At 45.6% G+C, this 23,202-nt stretch overlaps 1 protein-coding gene across 2 annotated transcripts in view; it reads left to right on the forward strand.

Annotated features, from left to right (window-relative positions):
- The window catches only part of CLVS1 (clavesin 1), a 153,760-nt gene that overhangs the window by 8,277 nt on the left and 122,281 nt on the right, over positions 1–23,202 (forward strand). For both annotated transcript variants that reach the window (XM_088469354.1, XM_088469355.1), the window contains exon 2: positions 3,312–3,913. In XM_088469354.1, the coding sequence (XP_088325480.1) occupies positions 3,525–3,913 (389 nt within the window). In that variant the 5' untranslated portion in view covers positions 3,312–3,524. The remainder of the gene's footprint in view (positions 1–3,311; positions 3,914–23,202) is intronic.

The following is a 23,202-nucleotide window of genomic DNA, read 5'->3' on the forward strand; positions in this document are numbered from 1 at the left end:
CACACACTCTCGGAGCACAGACTACTCACTGCATTTGGGGGGAGATGTATCAAACCTGCAAGAGTGGAGAATTTGATGATAGCAATCAGTCAGCTTCTAGCTATCATTTATCTACAGCAGTCTATAAAATGACAGAAGATGATTGGTTGCTATGGTTAACTTATCCACTTTATCTTACTCAAAGTTTTGATACTTGTCTCCCCCTTGGAAATAAGTAACAAAACACACTGGATAATATTCAACCACATTTGAAAATCTAACTTCTAGCATAAAATCTCTGTCTAAAGCATCATTCGAAATAAACACGGTAACTTGACTGTGCAGTGGCAAACGCAGGATTTCTAGAGGGGGGTTTCCAAATGCTGGATTTTAGAGTGAGTGTGGCCAGTCCATGAAGAGGGTAGAATTAGCACTTAACCAGCTTTAATATGCGTTATTTCATTTGTGATACTGTGAAGAACGTACAGCGCTAGTAAAATTCTATTACATTACTATTTCTATTGTGGTCATGGTGTGGGTTGGGGAGGGGGGGTTTCCAGGCAGACGTTTGCCTATGCTGTGGTTTTCCTTTCTCTCAGTGAACCTCTAGCACATTCTTGAATGATCCTTATATTAGGGACCCTGTCAGCCAGGGCCAAATTAGGTGGGGGTAGGCAACAGAGGCGGTTTCCCCAGGGCCCACACACACACAGAGGGACCCCCAAGGAGGGTCAGTGTAAGCCTGCAATTGCCGAGAACAGGTTCCCAGACAGGAGCTGCCACGTCTCTGTGTTCTGCATTCAGTCAGTGCTGCATAAAGCACAGAGCGGCTCCCAAATCCCCACATCAGCGTCATGTGACTCAGGAGCTGCTCTGCGCTGTTTGCATTGTGCATGCACAACACACAGAGCCAGAAGCTTTCAAGATGGGCCAACCATGGGAGGTGAGTACTTAGGGGCACTGGGTGGGGGAGGCACTATATACCATACAGGGAGCACTGTAGGGCATATTGGGGGTGGGTCACCCTGTGCTATATAGGGGAGACACTGTGGGGCATATTAGGGGGCACTTTGGGGAAGGGAATACATATTATTGGAGGGGGTCCCCACAACTTTATTGCCCCAGGGCCCCCACAAGCCTTAGTCCGGTCCTGCTCTCTGCAAAGAAAGGGCCAATCAAAATGATAAAATAAAGAAAGAATGTAATTCTGCATTGATCTCCAAAATTGTCTGCCTTGTGACACTGCCACTGTTTAACATGTGAAATTCAAGTAAAGTACTTAAATATACTCTAGTGACCAAGGTATCAGTTTTGTGCTGTTCACAATAGTGAAGCAATGTGGGGACACATAAGACACATTGCAAGAAAAGGTGCCAACTATATACTGTATATATCTTATGTACTGTACAGTACTTTCTAAGTCAGTGATGTTCATGAATGAGCAAGACCTGGCTCATGCTTTGTTTGCTATAGATGCATATCAGGCTGTGTTTTATATACTCTAGAAAGGTGTGACATTTATTGTGAAGAACAATGTGTAAAGCAGACCTTAATGAGTTATTAAATGTACCGTGAACATCTTACAGCTACTTCACCAAGTGTATTACATGACTTGCAATTATAGAGACGGACCAAACAGCACTTAGTTCCTCTCCAGTAATGTTTCTACCAGTAGCATTTTTTTGTGTTCCTCTCTGGCAATGCTTCTACCACTGGCAGTTTTTCTGTTCCTCTCCGGAAATGCTTCTAGCAGTGGCAGTTTTTGTGTTCCTCTCTGGAAATGCTTCTACCATGGCAGTTTTAGTGTTCCTCTCCGAAAGTGCTTCTACCAGTGGCATTTTTTGTGTTCCTCTCCAGCAGTGCTTCTACCAGTGGCAGTTTTAATGTTCCTCTCCAGCAATGCTTCTACCAGTGGCAGTTTTTGTGTTCCTCTCTGGCAGTGCTTCTACCAGTGGCAGTTTTTTTGTTCCTCTCCGAAAATGCTTCTACCAGTGGCAATTTTTGTGTTCCTCTCCGAAAATGCTTCTACCAGTGGCAGTTTTTGTGTTCGTCCAGCAGTGCTTCTACCAGTGGCAGTTTTTATGTTCCTCTCCAGCAATGCTTCTACCAGTGTCATTTTTTGTGTTCCTCTCCAGAAATGCTTCTACCACTGGCAGTTTTTGTTTTGCTCTCTGGAAATGCTTCTACCAGTGGTAGTTTTTGTGTTCCTCCCTAGCAGTGCTTCTACCAGTGGCAGTTTTTGTGTTCCTCTTCAGGAATGCTCCTACCAGTGGAAGCTTTTGTGTTCCTCTCCGGCAATGCTTCTACCAGTGGCAGTTTTTGTGTTCCTCTTCAGCAGTGCGTCTGCCAGTGGCAGTCTTTGTGTTCCTTTCCAGCAGGGCTTCTACCAGTGGCAGTTTTTGTGTTCCTCTCCGGAAATCCTTCTACCAGTGGCAGTTTTTGTGTTCCTCGCCAGCAGTGCTTCTACCAGTGGCAGTTTTTGTGTTCCTCTCTGGAAATGTTTCTATCAGTGGCAGTTTTTGTGTTCCTCTCCGGAAATGCTGCTACCAGTGGCAGTTTTTGTGTTCCTCTCCATTCAATGCTTCTACCACTGGCAGTTTTTGTGTTCCTCTCCGGAAATGCTTCTACCAGTGGCAGTTTTTGTGTTCCTCCCTCTCCATTCAATGCTTCTACTAGTGGCAGTTTTTGTGTTCCTCTTCGGCAGTGCTTCTACTAGTGGCAGTTTTTGTGTTCCTCTCCGGCAGTGCTTCTACCGGTGGCAGTTTTTGTGTTCTTCTCCGGCAGTGCTTCTGCAACTGGCAGTTTTTGTGTTCCTCTCCAGCAGTACTTCTAACAGTGGCAGTTTTTGTGTTCCTCTCCATTCAGTGTTTCTATCAGTAGCAGTTTTTGTGTTCCTTTCCAGCAGTGCTTCTACCACTGGCAGTTTTTGTGTTCCTCTCCAGCAATGCTTCTACCACTAGCAGTGTTTATGTTCCTCTCCAGCAATGCTTCTACCACTGGCAGTGTTTATGTTCCTCTCTGGCAATGGTTCTACCAGTGGCAGTTTTTGTGTTCCTCTCTATACAATGCTTCTACCAGTGGCAGTTTTTGTGTTCCTCTCCATTTAGTGCTTCTACCAGTGGCAGTTTTTGTTCAGGTTGTTGCTTTACTCTTTTATTGTCTTTAATATTCAATTTAGCCCAGATAGTGGTTTCCTGCAGACAAATTAATCATCATAACATAGATCTGTATATAGCAAAGACAAATATGAGAAAATAAATGTTAGAATTTAAATTAAAATGAAGGTTACAAATATTGTATTAATTAAATAATTTTATTTCTTATGTTTGTAGAGATCAATCTAGTTTTCGTGCGGAAGGATATAACATCAGCATTTCATCATTACATTTGTTCCTGGTGGCTTAAAGACCTTGCTGTTCTGAAGCACATCTCTAAAGTCACTCGTCACTTTGAAGGATTTGATTTCAAGCCTTGGTGGATGGGATATGTATCTCTGCAACTAATTCATCAAAGACTGAGATTTACAAAACCGAAAGGTGATAAAGATGACCCACTTGCAAGCTGGACTTAGTCCAGAGACTATAGAGAAAGCCCGCTTGGAATTAAATGAAAATCCAGACACTTTACATCAGGATATCCAACAAGTCAGAGACATGATCATCACTAGACCGGACATTGGCTTCCTACGGACAGATGATGCCTTCATCTTAAGGTTTCTACGAGCCAGGAAGTTCAATCAGATGGAAGCTTTCCGCCTCCTCGCTCAGTATTTCCAGTATCGCCAGCTTAACTTAGACATGTTTAAAAACCTTAAAGCGGATGATCGAGGTGTTAAACGAGCTCTCATGGATGGATTTCCCGGCGTTCTTGACAACCGTGATCATTATGGGCAGAAGATTCTTCTACTTTTTGCAGCAAACTGGGATCAGAGTAGGTAAATGTAGATAGTGTTTACATATTTTCTATTGACTGTTATATGGAATAGATGCTAAAATCAATTGAACTGAAAAAAAACCTTAATAATAAGCATAGGCACATTATCTGAGAATATTACTTGTATGTATATATCATAAGATTATTAATACAAAACCAGCATAATAGACATATTTTGGATATAGATATTAATTTCACTTGTAAACAAAACAGTTTCCTGAACGGTAAACATATTCTCTTTACAGTGGACTCATCACCATGTCCGCGGGTTCCAGACTATAGATAGGCAGTAAAAAGGTTAACAATGTCTAGATAGACCACAGATGTTAAACAGGCAGTAGGTTGACTGCGACAAAAGATAAACAGGAACACATGGTCGACACAGAAAATGTCGACATGGAGGAAGGTCGACTGGTACAGAAAGTCATCAGGATCAAAAGGTCGACATAAAAATTGTCAACACAAAAATGGTCAACGTATTTTATTTTTTAATGTTAAGGTTAAGCACTTACTGGAGGGTTAGGCACTAGAAGGGACGGTTAGGATTAGGCACTTACCCCGACAGTTAGGCTTAGGCACCAGGAGTTAGGGTTAGGCACCAAGGGGAGGGTTGGGGTAAAGATTAGGGTTAGAAGACAAAAAAGGGGTAGACCATTTTTTTGTCAACCATTTTTGTGTCAACCTTCTGACCCTTTTGTACCTGTCGACCTTATTCCATGATTACCTTTACTGTGTCGAATTTTTGTCCCAGTCGACCTATTGCCTGTCTAACACCTGTTGTCTATCTAGACATTGTCTATCTAATTCCTGTCTATCTTTTATACCAAATAAATATATTTTTATATGCTTTACTAATACTGCCTTCTGTCCCAAAAAACTTCCTTGAAACTAGGGGTGTGCACCGGCCACTTTTCGTGTTTTGGTTTTGGATCTGGATCTTTCTTCGTGTTTTGGATCTGGACTTGTTTTGCCAAAACCACCCTTCCGTGTTTTGGGTTCTGGGTTTTGTGTTTTGGATCTGTATTTTTTTTTAAAAAAGCATAAAAACAGCTAAAATCACAGAATTTGTGGGTTTTCTGCTCCTATGCTATTATTAACCTCAATAACCTTAATTTCCACTCATTTCCAGTCTATTCTGAACACCTCACACCTCACAATAGTGTTTTTATGTCCAAAAGGTTGCACCGAGGTAGCTGGATGACTATGCTAAGCGACACGAGTGGGCGGCACAAACACGTGGCCCATCTAGGAGTGACACTGCAGTGGCAGACAGGATGGCAGTTTGAAAAACTAGGCCCCAAACAGTACATAATGCAAAGAAAAAAAAGAGGTGCAAGATGGAATTGTCCTTGGGCTCTCCCACCCACCCTTATGTTGTATAAACAGGACATGCACACTTTAACAAACCAATCATTTCCGTGCCAGGGTCTGTCACACGACTGTGGCTGAAATTATTGGTTCGTTTGGGCCCTCACAAAACAAGCTGGCAATTAATCTGTCCCTGCACAAACTGGCTCTACGGTGGCCTCATCCTCCTCATCCACCGATTCCTCACTCTCTTCAGTGTTGTGTACATCCTCATCCTCACAGAGTATTAATTCGTCCCCGCTGGAATCCACCACCACAGGTCCCTCTGTACCTTCTGGAGGCTGGTCTCCATGGAAGAGTTGATCATTCATTTTTATGAACATCATCTTCTCCACATTTTGTGGAAGCAACCTACTACGCCTTTCGCTGACAAGGTTCCCGGCTGCACTAAACACTCTTTCGGAGTACACACTGGAGGGGGTGCAACTCAGGTAAAATAGAGCCAGTTTGTACAGGGGCCTCCAAATTGCCTCTTTTTCCTGCCAGTACAGGTACGGACTGTCTGACATGCCTACTTGGATGCTGTCACCGATGTAATCCTCCACCATTCTGTCAATGGTGACAGTATCATATGCAGTGACAGTAGACATGTCAGAAATTGTCTGCATGTCCTTCAGTCCGGACCAGATGTCCAAACTGGCCCTTGACTTATGACACAGGTGAACGCTTGGCGCTGCTGCTGTGTTGATGCACGTGCGGTTACTGCGCATACATTTCGCACACAAACACAGAAAAAAAAGGATTGTTTATTTTTTGTGGAGTGCACTTTGGGGGTTACACCACCCTTTAACAGACTTATGGGACACAGGCGCATGCTTGGCGCTGCTCTTTTGTTGATGCATATACAGTGCACACAATTCACAAACACAGAAGAAAATGTTTTATTTTTGTTGGAGTGCACTTTGGGGGTTACACCACCCTTTAACAGACAGACGCACGCTTGTCGCTGCTGCTTTGAGGATGCAGGTGCGGCTACAGCCCACACAATTCACAAAGACAGAAAAAAAAAGAAGAATTTTTTATTTTTTGTGGAGCACACTTTGGGGGTTACACCACCCTTTAACAGACAGACGCACGCTTGTCGCTGCTGCTTTGAGGATGCAGGTGCGGCTACTGCACATACATTTCACACGCAAACACAGAAAAAAATAAGATTATTTTATTTTGGTTGGAGCGCACTTTGGGGGTTACACCACCCTTTAACAGACAGACGCACACTTGTCGCTGCTGCTTCGAGGATGCAGGTGCGGCTACAGCCCACACAATTCACAAAGACAGGAAAAAAAAGAAGAATTTTTTATTTTTTGTGGAGCGCACTTTTTGGGTTACACCACCCTTTAACAGACAGACGCACGCTTGTCGCTGCTGCTTTAAGGATGCAGGTGAGGCTACTGCGCATACATTTCACACAAACACAGAAAAAAAGATTATTTTATTTTGGTTGGAGCGCACTTTGGGGGTTACACCACGCTTTAACAGACAGAGGCACGCTTGTCGCTGTTGCTTCGAGGATGCAGGTGCGGCTACAGCCCACACAATTCACAAAGAGAAAAAAAATAACTTTATTTTTTTTGGAATGCACTTTGGGGGTTACAGCACCCTTTAACGGACAAGGCAGCCGGCCCTTTACTTATGACACAGGCGCACGCTTGGCACTGCTCCTTTGTTGATGCACGTGCAGCCACAGTGCACACAATTCACAAACACAGAAAATAATTCCTCCACCATTCTGTCAGTGGTGACAGTATCATATGCAGTGACAGTAGACATGTCAGAAATTGACATTGTTGGCACGTCCTTCAGTCAGGACCAGATGTCCAAACCGGCCCTTGACTTATGACACAGGCGCACGCTTGGCGCTGCTGCTGTGTTGATGCACGTACGGCTACTGCGCATACATTTCGCACACAAACACAGAAAAAAAAGAATTGTTTATTTTTTGTGGAGTGCACTTTGGGGGTTACACCACCCTTTAACAGACTTATGGGACACAGGCGCACGCTTGGCGCTGCTCCTTTGTTGATGCACGTGCAGCCACAGTGCACACAATTCACAAACACAGAAAATATTTTTTTATTTTGTTTGGAGTGCACTTTGAGGGTTACAGCACCCTTTAACGGTCAAGTCAGCCGGCCCTTTACTTATGACACAGGCGCACGCTTGGCGTTACTTTGTTGATGCACGTGCGGCTACTGCGCACACAGGGCCTGATTCAGAGCTGCTCGTAAGCGGCCGCTCGTTCGCTCTGAGCGATGTTCGCACAACTGCGCATGCATATGGGTCATAATGCGCATGCGCAAACCAGTCATTGTGGTCGGAAATCGTGCACTCGCAAAACAGCGAGGGGCTGCTAATTTGATTGACAGAATGTACCGCTTGTGGGTGGTAACAGGGGAAGGTGCTTGGAAACGGGGGAGTGGAGATCCGAATGCAGGCGTGCCTAACGGTCAAAAGGGCGTTTAATGGGAGTGCATAATTAGTAAAGGAGCGTCATCGACCACGTCACTTGATTGTCTTTTAGCCTAAACTGCTCGCAGTGATAGCGGTAAGGAAAACCTACCACAAGCACTGTGAGCAGTTCAGATGCCTTTCGATGTACCCGATTAATCTAACAAATACCGGAGATGACGTGTGATGCGAATGGCAAAGGGGCGTCTTTACAAAATAGCGAGCGCATTTTTCGTTCACTCGCTCAGACATAGAGGCGTCAACAAACCGCAAAGAGCGAGCGCTCAATTTAAATAGCTGGCCCCTTTTTTGGAATGACCGTCCGCAAATAGCGTCCGGCTCTGAATCAGGCCCACAATTCACAAACACAGAAAAAAAAAATTATTTTTTTTGGAGTGCACTTTGGGGGAGCACCCCTGATGCACAGATCTCCCCCTGGACAACAGTACAGCACCCCTCTAGGACTACAGCCTTTATGGGACACTGCACAACACAGTCCAGCCAGCCCCTATAGACTTTGGAGTGGACACAGCCCCTATGGACAACTGACTGCACAACACAGCCCAGCCAGCCCCTATGACAGCAGAACAACACAGCCCAGCCAGCCCCTATGGACAACAGCAGCACAACACAGCCCAGTCAGCCCCTATGGACTGAGTGGTCACAGCCTCTATGGACAACAGCAGCACAACACAGCCCAGCCAGCCCTAGCTCCCACCCTCCCTCTTCACTGTCCACAGCCGGAGTGAGAAATGGCGCCGACGCAGGAACATTTTATAGAATCCAAAACCCGCGAGATCCGGAAGGCGGGTTGATGACGTTTTGCCTCGATTTCAGATCCGAGTCAGGCGGGAAAAGTCGAGTATGACTCGGATACGACTCGGAGCAGGGGGGCTCGGGGGGGTTCGGATTTCAGAAATCTGAACCCGCTCATCCCTAATATATATATATATATATATATATATATACACATAATAACCTCCTTCACCTAAGAGAGAGCATTTTATTCAGCACTTCTTGTTCCAGCTTGCACAGTAGTAAAACTATGACACATGTTTGTAAGAAGCTGGAGCAAGCATAATACAGTCTAACAGCTCATCTTGAATCTGTATTGGGCTGTCAGACTAGAGTGCTCATTTCTGGCTTTCTATGCATGTCGCAGCTCTACTGCTGTGCAAACTAAAGGAATCCTGCCCAGGAGCATAGTCTTGTGAATTAAATTCTCTTTACCAGGTAAATGGTTTTTAAGTAGAGTTGAGCTGCTTTGTTTTAGCTCAGTTCTTCCTGCCAAGTTCGCATCTAAAAAAAAAAAAAAAAAAGGCAAAAATTAAAATTTCCCAGAAATGTAAATATTGTGTATACTCCAAAACACGCCGACCTTTTTTTCAGGTCAGAGTCAAATCCAAGCTGCTCATCTTTATTTTACTTCATAGTGTTTCAGATATATTTAAGGAATGAAACACAGGAACTTCATTAAAAAGTACTAGTAAAAGTACAGTATTACTAATTGGAATACTGTGCCTCTTTCACTAAACATGGGGGAAGTCTGTAAGGTGCACTAAGCACTTCCATGTAACACTGGAGGACCAGTGTGCAGCCTCCATGCGTCCCCCTTCACCCTCTCTCTCCAGTTTTTTCCATAGTAAACTCTGGTACGCATGCACCGATTTACAGGAAAAAGATGTTGGCACCATTTTCCTGGTGATTTCTTCAGAGAGCATATACAGAGCTTTGGAAACATGGCACCTGCGACACGTTTCCAATGATATATGCGGTGCAGGTCTTCAAAAACATGGTGCTTGCCCCATGTTCCTAGTGATACCTGTGGGGTCGATGGGGAGGTATTTTGAAATGGTGTGTGGTGTGGACCGCCCTTCAACAAGAGGCCCCTTGTGCACCGCACACCCTGCACTGATTATACTGTAGATACGCCCATGCTGTCAGGGCTGCCAAGAGATCTGCTAAGCACAGATACTAGAGGGAAAGTGGCCAAGCGTGAGGTGAAATACCGAGGCCCCCTGCAGAAGCTGTGCACTGTCAAAGACAGTGTAGCCACAGCATCTTGGCAGGGAGAGATCACCAGACTCACTTCCCCTAGCGATGAACATCGTAATTCCGGTATCAATGATTGCCGGACTTTCAATAGCAAATCCAGCAATGCAATGGCTGCTAGCTACTCCTTTTAGTGTGCATGTGCGCAGAAGAATTCCGAGCTGCACACATGCACACATTAGCTGTGCTGCGAACATCACCTCCGGGTGTCCGCAGCTGCACAGAAACAGCCAGCTCTCGGATGGGCATCAGAAAGCCGCATCTGATGGTTGGCAACCAGCAAATACCTGCAATTTGATGGGAAAAGTACTTCCATCAAATCAGGAATATCAATGATTGCTAACAATCATCTTACAATGTTTGGTACCCCTGCAAGTGGTCCTAGGGTCACATGTGGCTCCCTGAGCCTTCATCTACAGTCCCCAACACAGGGTAACATGTGTCTCCCTGAGCCTTCACCTACAGTTCCCAACACATTCCTGCTCTATGCTCTGTTGGTCTTTTCTCAGCTTTACGCCCTATTGACCTCAGATTTTATTCTTTGTTTTATGCCCCACTGAGAAGAGGTTTGAACTTGATCTTTACATAAATCGCAGGAAGGTCATGCACCTCCAGCAGCGCATCTGAAATCAGAGGAGAAACGTGCAGTCTGCAGAACATTACCTCCCCCTCCTCTGTTGAAGGAGGAAGACAACATGGTGCTGACATGTTATTTTCTGTAATACTTTGTAGTGTTGTATACTGATTTGCTCTCAGTCATTATATGCTGATTTTAAATATCGTATTTGGCAAATATTTAGTTATGTGATATTATACACAGCCCCATTGTGTTATCTGACACTGTATAATATTGTGCAGTGTGAATTTGTATCAGACTAAAGCAGTGGTCAGGGAACAGGAGTAAATTACCCCGCTTGGGGTAAAAATTAAATTCCTGGGGATAATGGATGGACAGCCGGGCATGCATATGAATATAGAATGAATCATATGCATGCCCGGCTGTGCCGCAGGGAGGCTCTAAGACGGACGCCCGCTGAGATGTTAATACTAGCGGGCGCCCGGCTCCTTCCCTGCAGCGCCGCGTAAGCCGGAGGCTGGAGTTCTCTTCTGAACCCCAGCTTCCGCCTCTCTCCATGCACACTATGGGAGAGACGTCATGATGTCTCTCCCATAGTTCTGAGAAGCAGCCGGGCGGACAGGACGGCGACGGATGCAGGAGCGGGGATTAAGGGAAGTGGGTTTTTTTTTGTACAAGCGGCACTACAGAGGCATTATATGGGGGCACTACTACAGGGGCATTATATGGGGGCACTACTACAGGGGCACGTTATGGGGGCACTACTGCAGGGGCATTATATGGGGGCACTACTACAGGGGCATAACTATGGGGGAACTACTACAGGGGCATAACTATGGGGGAACTACTACAGGGGCATAACTATGGGGGCACTACTACAGGGGCATAACTGTGGGGAACTACTACAGGGGCATAACTATGGGGGCACTACTACAGGGGCATAACTATGGGGGCACTACTACAGGGGCATTATATGGGGGCACTACTACAGGGGCGTTATATGGGGGCACTACTACAGAGGCATTATATGGGGTACTACTATATGATTTCCTTCCTTTCAAATCAAGGGGGTAATGTCGGCGTATCTAAATATATTTTGGGATAAATGGTAAAAAAGTTCCCTGTCCCCTGGACTAAAGTGTCTAGATTTGGAGAAGATACACTGACATGACAACATCAAGGAGCATGACAAGTAGCATGTTATCACAGCCATGTAACATCTTTCTGTATCTCCAGGCTATGTTATTTGCATCTCTGCTATCTAGAAAGTTGTTTCCACCTTGGAAGAAATGTTGGAGGGCACCCTTTGCTGTAGAAAGTCAGTACTGCTGCATGTTCTGCATGAGGTGGCATCACAATAGGGGTTGCAGAAGTAGCATCCACAACAAGGCCCAGGGGCTCTTTGTCCCAGCTTTGACCCCAAATACTGTACATACTTACCTAAAAGCATTTCAGGGAGATTGTGAAAAAACACCTATAAGCTTACATTAAAGTGGGCGTGTACTCCTCCATCTGAGAGGCGTGTCATAAAATGAATTTGCATCCAAATGTAAATGAGACCCAAAGCAGTTAGTAAGATCTATTTGTTGATGAAAACACACTAATACTTTTCAGAATATGCATGTAGCCATAGGGATCATTGTGTCTTATAACCAATGCAGGGACATGATACCGATGATCCCAGGTGAGTGTATATATCTGTTTTTTGTTATATAACAGCTAAATAATGGGGGTAAGGTGTAATCAGGGAGATTGCTGGACTCTTCAGGGAGTCAGGGAGATTGCTACTATTTCAGGGAGTCTCCCTGACAATGAGGGAGAATTGGCAAGTATGCCCCAATATGCTACATAGGGCTCTATTTATTAACATTATTTTTACTAAAATAAAGTGAAAAAGGGTGTTTTCACACCCTTTTCACATTATTTTAGTTTCACCTGTAGTTATTACAGGGCAATTGGAGTAGAATTAGTAAAATTCTACTCCAACCCCTAAGTATCACTTATTTTTAGTAAAGCAGATCGCATTTCCCATAATTGTAATGGGAAATGTGATCCCACCACAGTTACTAAAAATAAATTGTAAAAAAATACCGGGGGAAGCCCTGTGGTAATAACGCCAGGTGGCGTTATCCAGGGTCTCCCCCGGTTACCGGGCTCCCACTCTGCTCTAACAGGGAGAGCAGAGGAGGGAGCAGGTACCAGTAATCAGCTATGTGGTCTAAGCAGACCACAAGCTGATTACTGTAAAAAAAAGAAAAAAAAATTAAACATTTTTTTTTTTACTCACCTGAATCCAGGGACCAGTGATCGGGCCTCCGGTGATGGCTCCTCTCCGGTCAGCTGGTCTCCCATAGTACACTGGGGCCTGGTCATCAGGTGATCGGGCCCCAGTGCAGTATGGGAGATCACCTGATCGGGAAGCCCGGAGAAGATCACCGGAGGCGATCACCGGAGGCCAGGAGGATGCAGGTAAGTGTAATGAAGGGAGGGGGGGTCGCGGGGGGGAGGGGGGGTCGCGGGGGTCCGTGATCGTGGGGGGCGGGACTTAGCACCGGGGGCGGGGCTTAGCGTCGGTGGGGGAGTAGTAGCGGTGATTGGTCGGCGCATGCGCGGGCTCTTAGTCGCGGTATTTTTTCCAAAAATACCGTGACTAGAGTGCGGATGGGATCCGCAGGGACAGAGCTTTATCGCAAGCTCTGTCCCTGCAAGGGATTTATAGTAAATCCCTTGCGGATTGTAGTAAATAGAGCCCATAGTCTCTGAGCTACTGTGTTTCCTTTTTTTCCTTGCTGTGACAGTGGGACCACCAGCTTTGTCTGTATAGCAGGTGAATTTATAAATCAGTAGTACCGTGTGACAGGATCGTTATATTTTGTCGAGAGAATGTCGACAGCCATCATGTTTACATGAGAATGATGATATTTAACATGTCGACGCTGACAAAGTTGACTTCCTGGCCCTGGAAGTGTGAAACCACCAGCAATGCTGTGTAACCTGCTTGCGTCACACTTCTCAATGTTTTCAGTGGTAATTCTGATGAATATCAACATTCTAACAATGACCACAATCGGTGATGCAGCTGTGCCGGTGGTTGTGGAGGTAAGACCCCTTACCCAGCAGTTGTGGTTAATGTCACATGTTGCTGTTAATGTAGGATGCATCTAATATTGCGGTTGCAGCAGTAAGTATTTCCCTATCACTAAACACAATCCTAACCCTAAACCTCACTGTAAACCTAATGTCAGCATTTTGCAAAAATGTCAGCATTTCACTTGTCGACATTTACATTTGCGACATTGTCAACATTTTTGAGATGTCAATATATTAGCTGTCGACATTTCAACAATGTCGATATTATAACTGACGACATTGTACTGAAGACATAATGAATGTCAACATTTTGGCTATCAACATGCTGATGCTATACACTTGTGATGACTATCCCTGTCAGTGCACCTGTAAGAAATAAGAATGAGGAAGGAAGGGGACCTGGGAACCGGCACTGAAGAAATTCATAGAAGGCACCAAGATGGGGAGGGAGGGAGTAGTGAAAAGAGGATGCATAAAAGAGACAAATGGGCAAACAATAAACTTGAGAGACAAGGGGGAGGTATGCAGGTACTGTAACAGGATTAAGGGCCTGATTCATTTTGTTGCAAAGACGCATGCAAACGGTCAATTGTTGCGTTCTGCACATGTGCATGTATCGCAGTGTGCAATTGCACACTGCGATACATGCAATTGTAGCAATTGCAAACAGAATTGGGTTTGCAGAGGCTACGCAGACCCAGAGCAGAGAGATTGACAGGAAGAGCTGTTTGTGGGTGGTGACGGGGGGGGTGTTTGGGCGAAAGCAGGCGTGCCAGTGCATTGCAAAGCCGTTGCAGGGGCGTGCATAAATTATCCATAAGCAGCCATAGCACTGATAGCGTGCGTGGATGTTAGCAATTTCTGAGCAAGGTCAGGTCTTGTGCAAGTGTGCCTATGGGTCCGATGTTACTCAATGTTACCGATTGTTTAGCTGTGTTCCTCTAGTATACATATAATATATGAGTAAGGGGAAGTGGGCGTTCTTATGTTAGGCTGTGCACGCAATGTGAATGCAATAAATAGCACTGCTGATATTAGCAACTGCAGTGCATGTGTATAAGCAGAATTGCAAACCGTAGTGAATCAGGCCCAAAGAGTCAGATATGATTTGGGCAGACCAGAGACAGGGAAATACAGCTGACAGTATAGTAAGTCAGAGACAAGCTGAGGTAGGCATGAGGTGATTGGAGGACAAATTCCAATTCTATAGCAGCAATATACTCTGTATTACATTTTATGCTGCAATACCACCTTTGCCATCATGCACCTCACTCTATTGTGCAGCAATTGTAGAACTAAATATTTGTCTATAATGGCATGCTAATTTATCACATATATGCTATATACTCAAATTCTTCCTACATACATCTGTGGATAACAGTCATGGAGACTGCTTGTGGAATTTGTGAGCATTTAAGTTATTCTCAACCATCTTTATGCTGGCAGACATCACTAATTCATTGTACAGGTTGAGTCTCCCATATCCAAATATTCCGAAATACGGAATATTCCGAAATACGGAATTATTTTGGCATGACTGAGATAATGAAACCTTTGATTATTGATGGTTCAATGTACACAAACTTTGTCTAAGGCACAAATTATTAAAAATATTGTGTAAAATTACCTCCAGGCTGTGTGTATAAGGTGTATATGCAACATAAATGAATTTAATTTCTGTACACAAACTTTGCCTGAGCCACAAATATATTGAAAATATTGTATAAAATTACCTGTAGGCTGTGTGTATAAGGTGTATATAACACATAAATGCATTCTGTGTGTATATTTGGGTCCTATTCCCAAGATATTTAATTATGGTGTGCAATTATTCCAAAATACAGAATATTTCGTTATCCAAAATACCCCTGGTCCCAAGCATTTTGGATATGGGAGACTCAACCTGTAATATCATTGGTTTGTGCCTATATATTTCCATGTCATATGCCTTTGGGTTATGTTTAGGAACCAGTCGTGTAATGATCAGTGATCTACAACAACAATATAAAAATGTTTAGGTAAAACATTTTGTGTTTGCCCACATATCCCAGTAAAGATTCCCGAATTATGGACCTGATTCAGAGCCGCTCGCAAGCGTCCCGATGGTCTGCGAATGCGCATGCTTCATTCTGCACGTGCGTGAACTACTCTGTGTGATCGCAACCCGCTCGCTCGCCCAGCAAAGACAGCCCAGTGTAATGAGTGACAGGAGAGGCCGTTTGTGGGTGGTAACAGGGCAGGACACTAATATCGGGGGAGTGGAGGTGCGAACGCAGACGTGCCTGAGTGTTTCAATGCCATTTCTAAGGCGTGCATAATTAACAGGCAGCGTCATAGTACACGTCACATGCCTGTTTTTTACACTGAAGTCCTTGCAGTGCTTGCGGTAAGGTAAGGCAACCACAAGCTCTGCGTTAGCTTCCGATGGTCCTCGATGTACCAATGTTTTAATACATTTCCTGGAGATGACGTGCGCTAGTGGGCGTCTCAACATACCCTAATGGGTGTCTGCATACACAGAGCGATCGCTCGCACAGCCAAAGTGGGCGTGCTTATGCCTTTCCGAGCGAGTGCCTGCCATGGTGTCACTTTGCCGAATATGCATACACTGGATGCCAGCGATCGCATCTAGAGAGCGGCTCTGATTTAGGCCCTATTTCTTTCACTTTATCAAGAGAAATTGCATGAAGTTTGCAAACGGTTGTTTCTGATATTTTTACATCTTTATTATGAGGTCTTTGGGCGGTTATTTCTATGTAAATGTGCTTGCAATGTAGGATTGTAATTGCCAAGCAGCAATTCTAATATTATTGTTGTTGTCGGATTTGATTAAATTTTATTATTTCAAATGTGATGCTAGGGAGATTAGGAAGCTATTTAAAATGAGTGAATGCATTGTTCAAAGTCCTCTGTGTCTCATGTTTATATATTTCTTTGTTCCCAAGCAATCCACATTGCATAGGATCCAGGTGTCAAGTGAATATCTTTTCTCCAGTCCATTTCATGGTAACTGAAGAGCAGTCAAAACTGTTAGCAACGTGTTTGCATTATAGGAAGTCAAATTACATATGGGTCTGGCGCTATTACTCATAAAATCACTACCACATTTTAAATGATTTTACTATTGTGTCCCCACTCTGTACCTGGAGCATCACGCAGCCACTTTTCCCATGCTCTGCCATCTCAGCAAAACCATTTAGTTACCACTTTTAGATGGTGGTGAAGGTGGTTTAGGGGAGGGGAGGGGAGTGGGAGAAGTAATCATAAGATGGAATCTCTTGGTTGACTTTGATTGATCTCCCTGCTCATATACAGATGTGTCCACATACATCTATCCTCCGTGCGCTACAAGTCACGTTACACATAAGGCGTGAGGGGATGCAGTCAGGAAGCCAATTGTCAAAATGCCGACCGCCGGTTTCCCGACTGTCTAATCCCGGCAGGGGTCTAATGATAGGCGTCGAAATCCCGACATCTATCATGATCCCTACGCCGGGAGCCCGATGCCCGGCATACCGAACGGAGGTAAGCCAGGCGGCGGGCGCGGACAGGGGAGGGTTAGGTTAGGGGCTCCCGGAGTGGACTTAGGGTTAGGCACCCCCCCAGGAGGGTTAAGGTTAGGCTAGGGGAAGGGGGGTTAGGGTTAGGCACCCCCGGGGGGAGGTTAGGGTTAGGCACCCCCGAATAGGGTTAGGTTTAGGCTGTGGGGAAGGGGGGTTAGGTTTAAGCACTTACAGGGGGGGTTAGGGTTAGGCACTTGCAGGGGAGGTTAGGGTTAGGCACCCCTAAGGGAGGGTTAGGGTTAGGGGGGCGAGGGTTAGTAATAGTAAAAAAACGTACCTGTCAGGATCTTCTGTTGCCGGTCTTCCGGCGTCAGGATTTCATACCAATCCCGGCGTGAGAGCTGTGTCACTCGGTAGCGCCAAGCATCTTTTCATGCAACTTTTTACCTTCAAATGCGTCTTAGTTGCGATGTGAATATGACACATAAGCAGTTTCTGCTGATTAAAATGATATGCGGCACGCCAATATTCTGTGTGCGACAAACCAAAAAATGGGTTCCCCCCTCTCCCACAACCCCAGGCTTGGTCTGAAGCTCAGGGCTCTGGCTGACCAGTCCGAGGCTGGTTATGGCTTTTGGGGGGGACCCTACATATTTTTTTTCAAATAAAAACACTATACATTAACTACACATGCAGAAACCTACACAAATCACAATAATCTGTGTATGTTTCTGGCAAACTCTCAGCTCAGGAGGGTGAGTGTTTGAAACTTCAATTTCTCTGCGAGTTTGCTCTAATCTCACCCGAGATTGAAACCTCGAATCTTAGTAAATTTGCAAACTGCATCTTTTTCATGAGAAGTACTTCCGAGTTTGCCCGTGGTGAGAAGATTCGAGTTTGCGATCTCACCCGAGTTTTACGAGTGAGATTAAAGAGCTCTCTCCCAAACTCACCCGAGTTTGTCTTTAGTAAATTTGTTGATATGAAAAACAAGCCTAAACTCACCCGAGATTGTCATCTCAACCAAACTCGAATCTTATGGCCCCCATACACGGTGCGATAAAGCAGCCGATCCGACTGATTGGTATGATTTACGATTTGGCTGCTATATCGCACCGTGTATGGGCCTGATGTCGGACCGAGCGCGCACCCGTGGGGTCGTACATCGCACCCCCTGATCTTACTGCAGGTTTCAGTTGATCAGGGGATGCAATGTGCGTTACCATGCAGTGCTATGCGGGAGGGGGGAGCCGGCATATCAAGCGGTTGGCCATCCGACTGCACCATGTGTGGGACCGCCCAATATGTCGGACGTCGGATCCCCCGTTGCGTCACTCGGTGCCTATTGCACCGTGTATGGCCGGCTTAAGTAAATTTACCCCTGGCAATCTAAATTATTGCACCTTACCCCCATGATGAAGCTGTTATATAAATAAAAAAACAGAGATATATACATCCAAATTGGATCATTAGTATAATTTCCCTGCATTGGTTATAAAACACAATGATCCCTATAGCTACATGCATTTTCTGAAAGTATCAGTGTGTTTTCATTACCAAGTAGGTCTTACTAACTGCTTTGGGGCTCATTTACATCTGGATGTAAGTCAGGTTTATGACACGTCTCTCAGATGTAGCAGTACACGCCCACTTTACCGCCGCGCTCATTGGTGTTGCTTTCACGATCTCCCTGAAATGCTTTTTCAAAAGTACAGTAGGCAAGGATGGCGCTACCGTGTTGTTGTAACCTTGACTTTATGTGGTAAGTAAAAAGTTTACCTTGTGTGTTGTGGTTCAATCTTCACTCGACTTACGGAGAGGTGAGAGTAATGGAAGCACATGAAGGGGTGACGAGGCAGCTTGTGGTTTTTATTTTGTGAACACAGGTTTATTAGAGAGTAGGGATGTGCAGGCTCGGATAGGTTCGAGTTTGCACGTGGAGTTCGGATTTTTCCCTCCAAAAAAACGGAACTCAGAACGAGGCAAAACGTCATCTTACATGGACGAACATCATCATTCCTGGACAAAAGTCCAGGAATGATGATGTTCGTCCATGTAAGATGACGTTTTGCCTCGTTCTGAGTTCCGTTTTTTTGGAGGGAAAAATCCGAACTCCACGTGCAAACTCGAACCTATCCGAGCCTGCACATCCCTATTAGAGAGTCGGCAGGGCACTTGCATAAATAACACTCCGCATTCAATGAGGCAGCCTTTGTATTGCACCAGTGGGAAAAACATCAATAATGAGATTACACATAAAAACAATGGCATTTGCACGGCACCATACGGATTTGTGTACTAATACTTCGGCAGTATGACCATACAATCTAAGGCAACTTTTACGTTACTATTCACAGTTAAATTCAGTATCGAGCATACATTCTTATCTCAAATGGTTGCACACTACAAGAAAACAATTCAGCAATGATGTCAGTACTAAACTAACTAACAGTGTCAATGTCCAGATGACCTTAAACACAAAACACTGTATTCCTACCCGTCTTCGCTGCTGCAGCTGGTGGAGCTCTTATAGATCAGTTTAAGTTGACCATGGTACTAGTCCCACTTAGTGTAACGTTTGTTAGTATTAAATCTGGGAGGGAAGAGTCGCCAAAGTGTGTATGGAAGTCCTGTACACAGTACAGTAATTCAGTCACTGAATGTTAATTCCACTTTTCTCTCTATAGGCACATCCAATTCTCAGGCAATCAGGTTATTCAATATTACTAGACAGCTGTTACTGTAAAGTGTCCCGCAGTTCTATCCCAGTTTGATGGGCTATATTATCTCCTTTAAGCAGTGTATTCCAGCCTTCAAGTATCAAAGAATCACTGTGCTGTGAAATAGGACAGTCTTGGTGTGGTCCGGAAAACATACAGGGTAAATAGTGGTAAGCTTGGTCAGTGAAGCAGATAACTCCTATATACTGAAAGTGAAAGTAACACTGAGGTTCTGCTATTTGCAACAAGGTATGAGAAAGTCCAGTACTACAGTACAGTGCAGCTCTGCCTGTGGTGCAATCAATCTTCCACTCACCACTCCTGTAGCTACCTCTGGTGCAAGGCTATGTAACTTTTCCACTGCTGGAGCTGTATGTCTATACTGCAGTTAATCGGTGGCCATCTTGTGGTTGGCAGCATGGCAACTCAAAGCAATTGTTGCTGTTGGCCTGCGGCCATCTTGTGGTTGGCAGAAAAAGTTATAAATCACAATAGGACAGCGACTTCTCTTATAAGTAGTATAACTGAAATGAGGGTGCTTTGAAGTTACCCTATGATGGCTGCTGCTGTGGTATGGGGCAGGGGGATGATTACCCTGTACTGTGTGTTGCCACTGTGGCTGTGTACCTCCACGAGCGGCTCTTGCTGCTGCGCTGGACGCCTTAATGGTGTGCTGCTCTTCGTTGCTGTGGCTCACCTGACCCGGTCTATCTTCCGCGGGTCCCCGGCGTCCACGCTCCCGGCTCGGCTGCTCCGCACTCCACTAGAGCTTTGCAGCTTGGCGGTCTCTGCCCGCTGTCCTCGTGCTGCACGCCACACCTCCTCAGCTCCTGGCACGCCCTCCTTTTCGCGGGCACCTGACCACACCCACCGCTTGAGAGACAGGACAGGCTCATCCATTCAGCACCAGCTGTCCCCTTGCTTCACACGTGCTGGGGAGACATGTATTAACTCCTTCCTTGCCCAAAGTGGTATTAACCCCTCACAGTCCTAGGGGTGTCCGTTTCATGGGTGTCACATCCCTCCATACTGAAATGATGCGTGTCCTCACGCTTGGTCCAATAATAAAGGGAAACAGAACAAAGGATAATTCCCAAATAACAGAGTATTGGCATCTGTAAGTCACAAATCCTGGGCATCAATGAACATAGGATGAATAGATCATGACCCTGACTACACCTAACCATTAACTATCACACTAGCACAAATGTACACATAAATACAACATATCAATGTCAAACAGATTAGTGCAATCAGGAAAATATAAACAGTACTAAAGGTGCCTCTACCGACCTCTCTATTGTCTGTAACGTGTGGGCAGTATTCCTTGGGTGCTCCTGGTCGAGCGTCTCACTTCACCAATTTCAGGGACGTCTGCAATGACTTCCTCAACCACAGGCGGATGCCTCATTTCTGGGGTCGGGGAACCGGCCACGACAGGCCAATACATACTCAGGACAAGACTCAATGGGTCATTTAGTATCGACAACTGATCTCGGGCTGGGTGTGATGGTGTAGAATCAGGTAGTAATTCTGGAGCTCTGAGATGGTTAGGGCACAATTTGAGTTGATCCCGATGTACAACTTTCGGTTGACCACCTTCTACCTTATCAATCTGGTACACGGCTATTTCAGCGTTGGGTATGCCGGTAACTACATATGGATCAGGCTCCCATTGGGAATCCAATTTGCTGTGCCGCCGATTATTTCGCCTTAGCACGACTTCTCCTACGGTTAATGGTCTGGCATGTGCGGTCGCATCGTATCGATCCTTTTGTCGATCACGGATAGCATCCATACGTTGGTCCACAAGAGCTCGAGCAGTCTGTAATCTACGCTGGTGTTCTACGACCCAATCCCCTTGGAAGCAAGAATCTGTGGCATCATCCGAAGCCAGGCCTAAGTTAACGTCAGCGGGTAGTTTCCCAGATCGTCCAAAAAGCAGATAATATGGCGTGTATCCTGTGGAGCTGTGCACAGTGTTGTTATCACAGTTTGGTTCATCCTTTCGCAGGCCCCGTTGCCCTGAGGATGGTATGCTGTAGTGCGTAATTTCACACACCCATACAACTGGCATAGTTCTTGGAAGAGTAGTGCTTCAAACGCAGGCCCCTGATCCGTCAGAATACTAGCAGGGTACCCGTAGGGCCGTACAAATGCTCGCCAGATGATTTCTGCTGTCGTCTTTGCCGTGAGATCCCGAACTGGCAGTACAACGGCAAACTTGGTGTAATGGTCAATTATGGTTACAGCATATTGATATCCATTGCTACTTGGTTCTAGCTTCACATGGTCGATAGTTACGAGTTCCAGTGGTTGTCGGGTAACAATGGGGTGCAGCGGTGCTTTCTCTTCTGATGGAGCCGGTCTACGTGCTGTGCATATGTCGCAAGATTTGCACCAGTCTTCCACATCCTGACGCATATTCCCCCAGTAAAATCTTCGACGTAGGGTCGCCTCTGTCTTTTGACAGCCGAAATGGCCAGAGTGATCATGATAGGCCCGTAGGATAAGATCGATTTTCGCAGGGGGCACCACCAACTGCTCAATCAACAGATGTGTCTTTGGATCTGTGCTCTGTCGTAGCAATAGGCCTCTTCGCAACGTCAAACGGTCCTTTTGCCGCCACAATTGGATTAGGTCCGGGGTTGCAGCTTGTCTCTGAATTCGGGTCAACCCCTGACGAGAGGCCAGCAACTGTTTCACCCTTTTTAAGGTTGGACTTGCGTCCTGCCAGACAGTCCAATCTCTTTCCATCTCCACGCCCTGAACTTCCTGCACTCTCGCAGGGATGGGAACCATAGCATTCTGTTCCGGTGCTCTTCTTTTCAAACTGAAGTTGGGAGTTTCAATCTGCTCCCACCTGTCTATTCCTTCCAATTCACTTTCGCCCGTCTGTAGCCGGGAGAGTGCATCGGCATTCGCGTTACTTCGCCCACTTCTGTATACTACTTTGAACTGGTAGTTGGCCAGTCTGTAGGACCACCTTTGTTCCAAAGCTCCTAGAGGGGTGGTGGCTTGATGAGCCAGTGGGTTACAGTCCGTATAAGCTACAAACGGTGTTGCCGCTAGATAGTCTCTGAATTTTTCTGTCACTGCCCACACCAAGGCAAGAAACTCGAGTTTGTAGGCGCTGTAATTGGCGTCGTTCCGTTCGGTGGGACGTAGACTGCGACTAGCGTAAGCGATCACACGCTCTTGATTTTCCTGAACTTGGGCAAGTACAGCTCCCAACCCTTGCTTGCTGGCATCCGTGTACAGCCGGAACGGGTGGTTGTAATCTGGGTAGGCCAGCACAGGGGCCTCTGTCAAGACTTTCTTCAGCAGGTCGAAGGCTGTCTGTCGTTCAGTCGTCCACTCTATGGGAATTCGTTTGTTATACTTATCCTTAGGGATCCCTCGTAGAATTTCTAAAAGAGGGGCGGCGACTTTGGGAAAGTTCTTCACAAACCGTCGATAATATCCTACAAATCCAAGGAACCGTCGGACATCTTTGACTGTCAGCGGGATGGGCCATTCCAATACTGCTTTC

This window comes from Taudactylus pleione, unplaced genomic scaffold (genome assembly GCF_031769625.1).
Source record: "Taudactylus pleione unplaced genomic scaffold, aTauple2 ptg000090l, whole genome shotgun sequence".
NCBI lineage: Eukaryota > Metazoa > Chordata > Amphibia > Anura > Myobatrachidae > Taudactylus > Taudactylus pleione.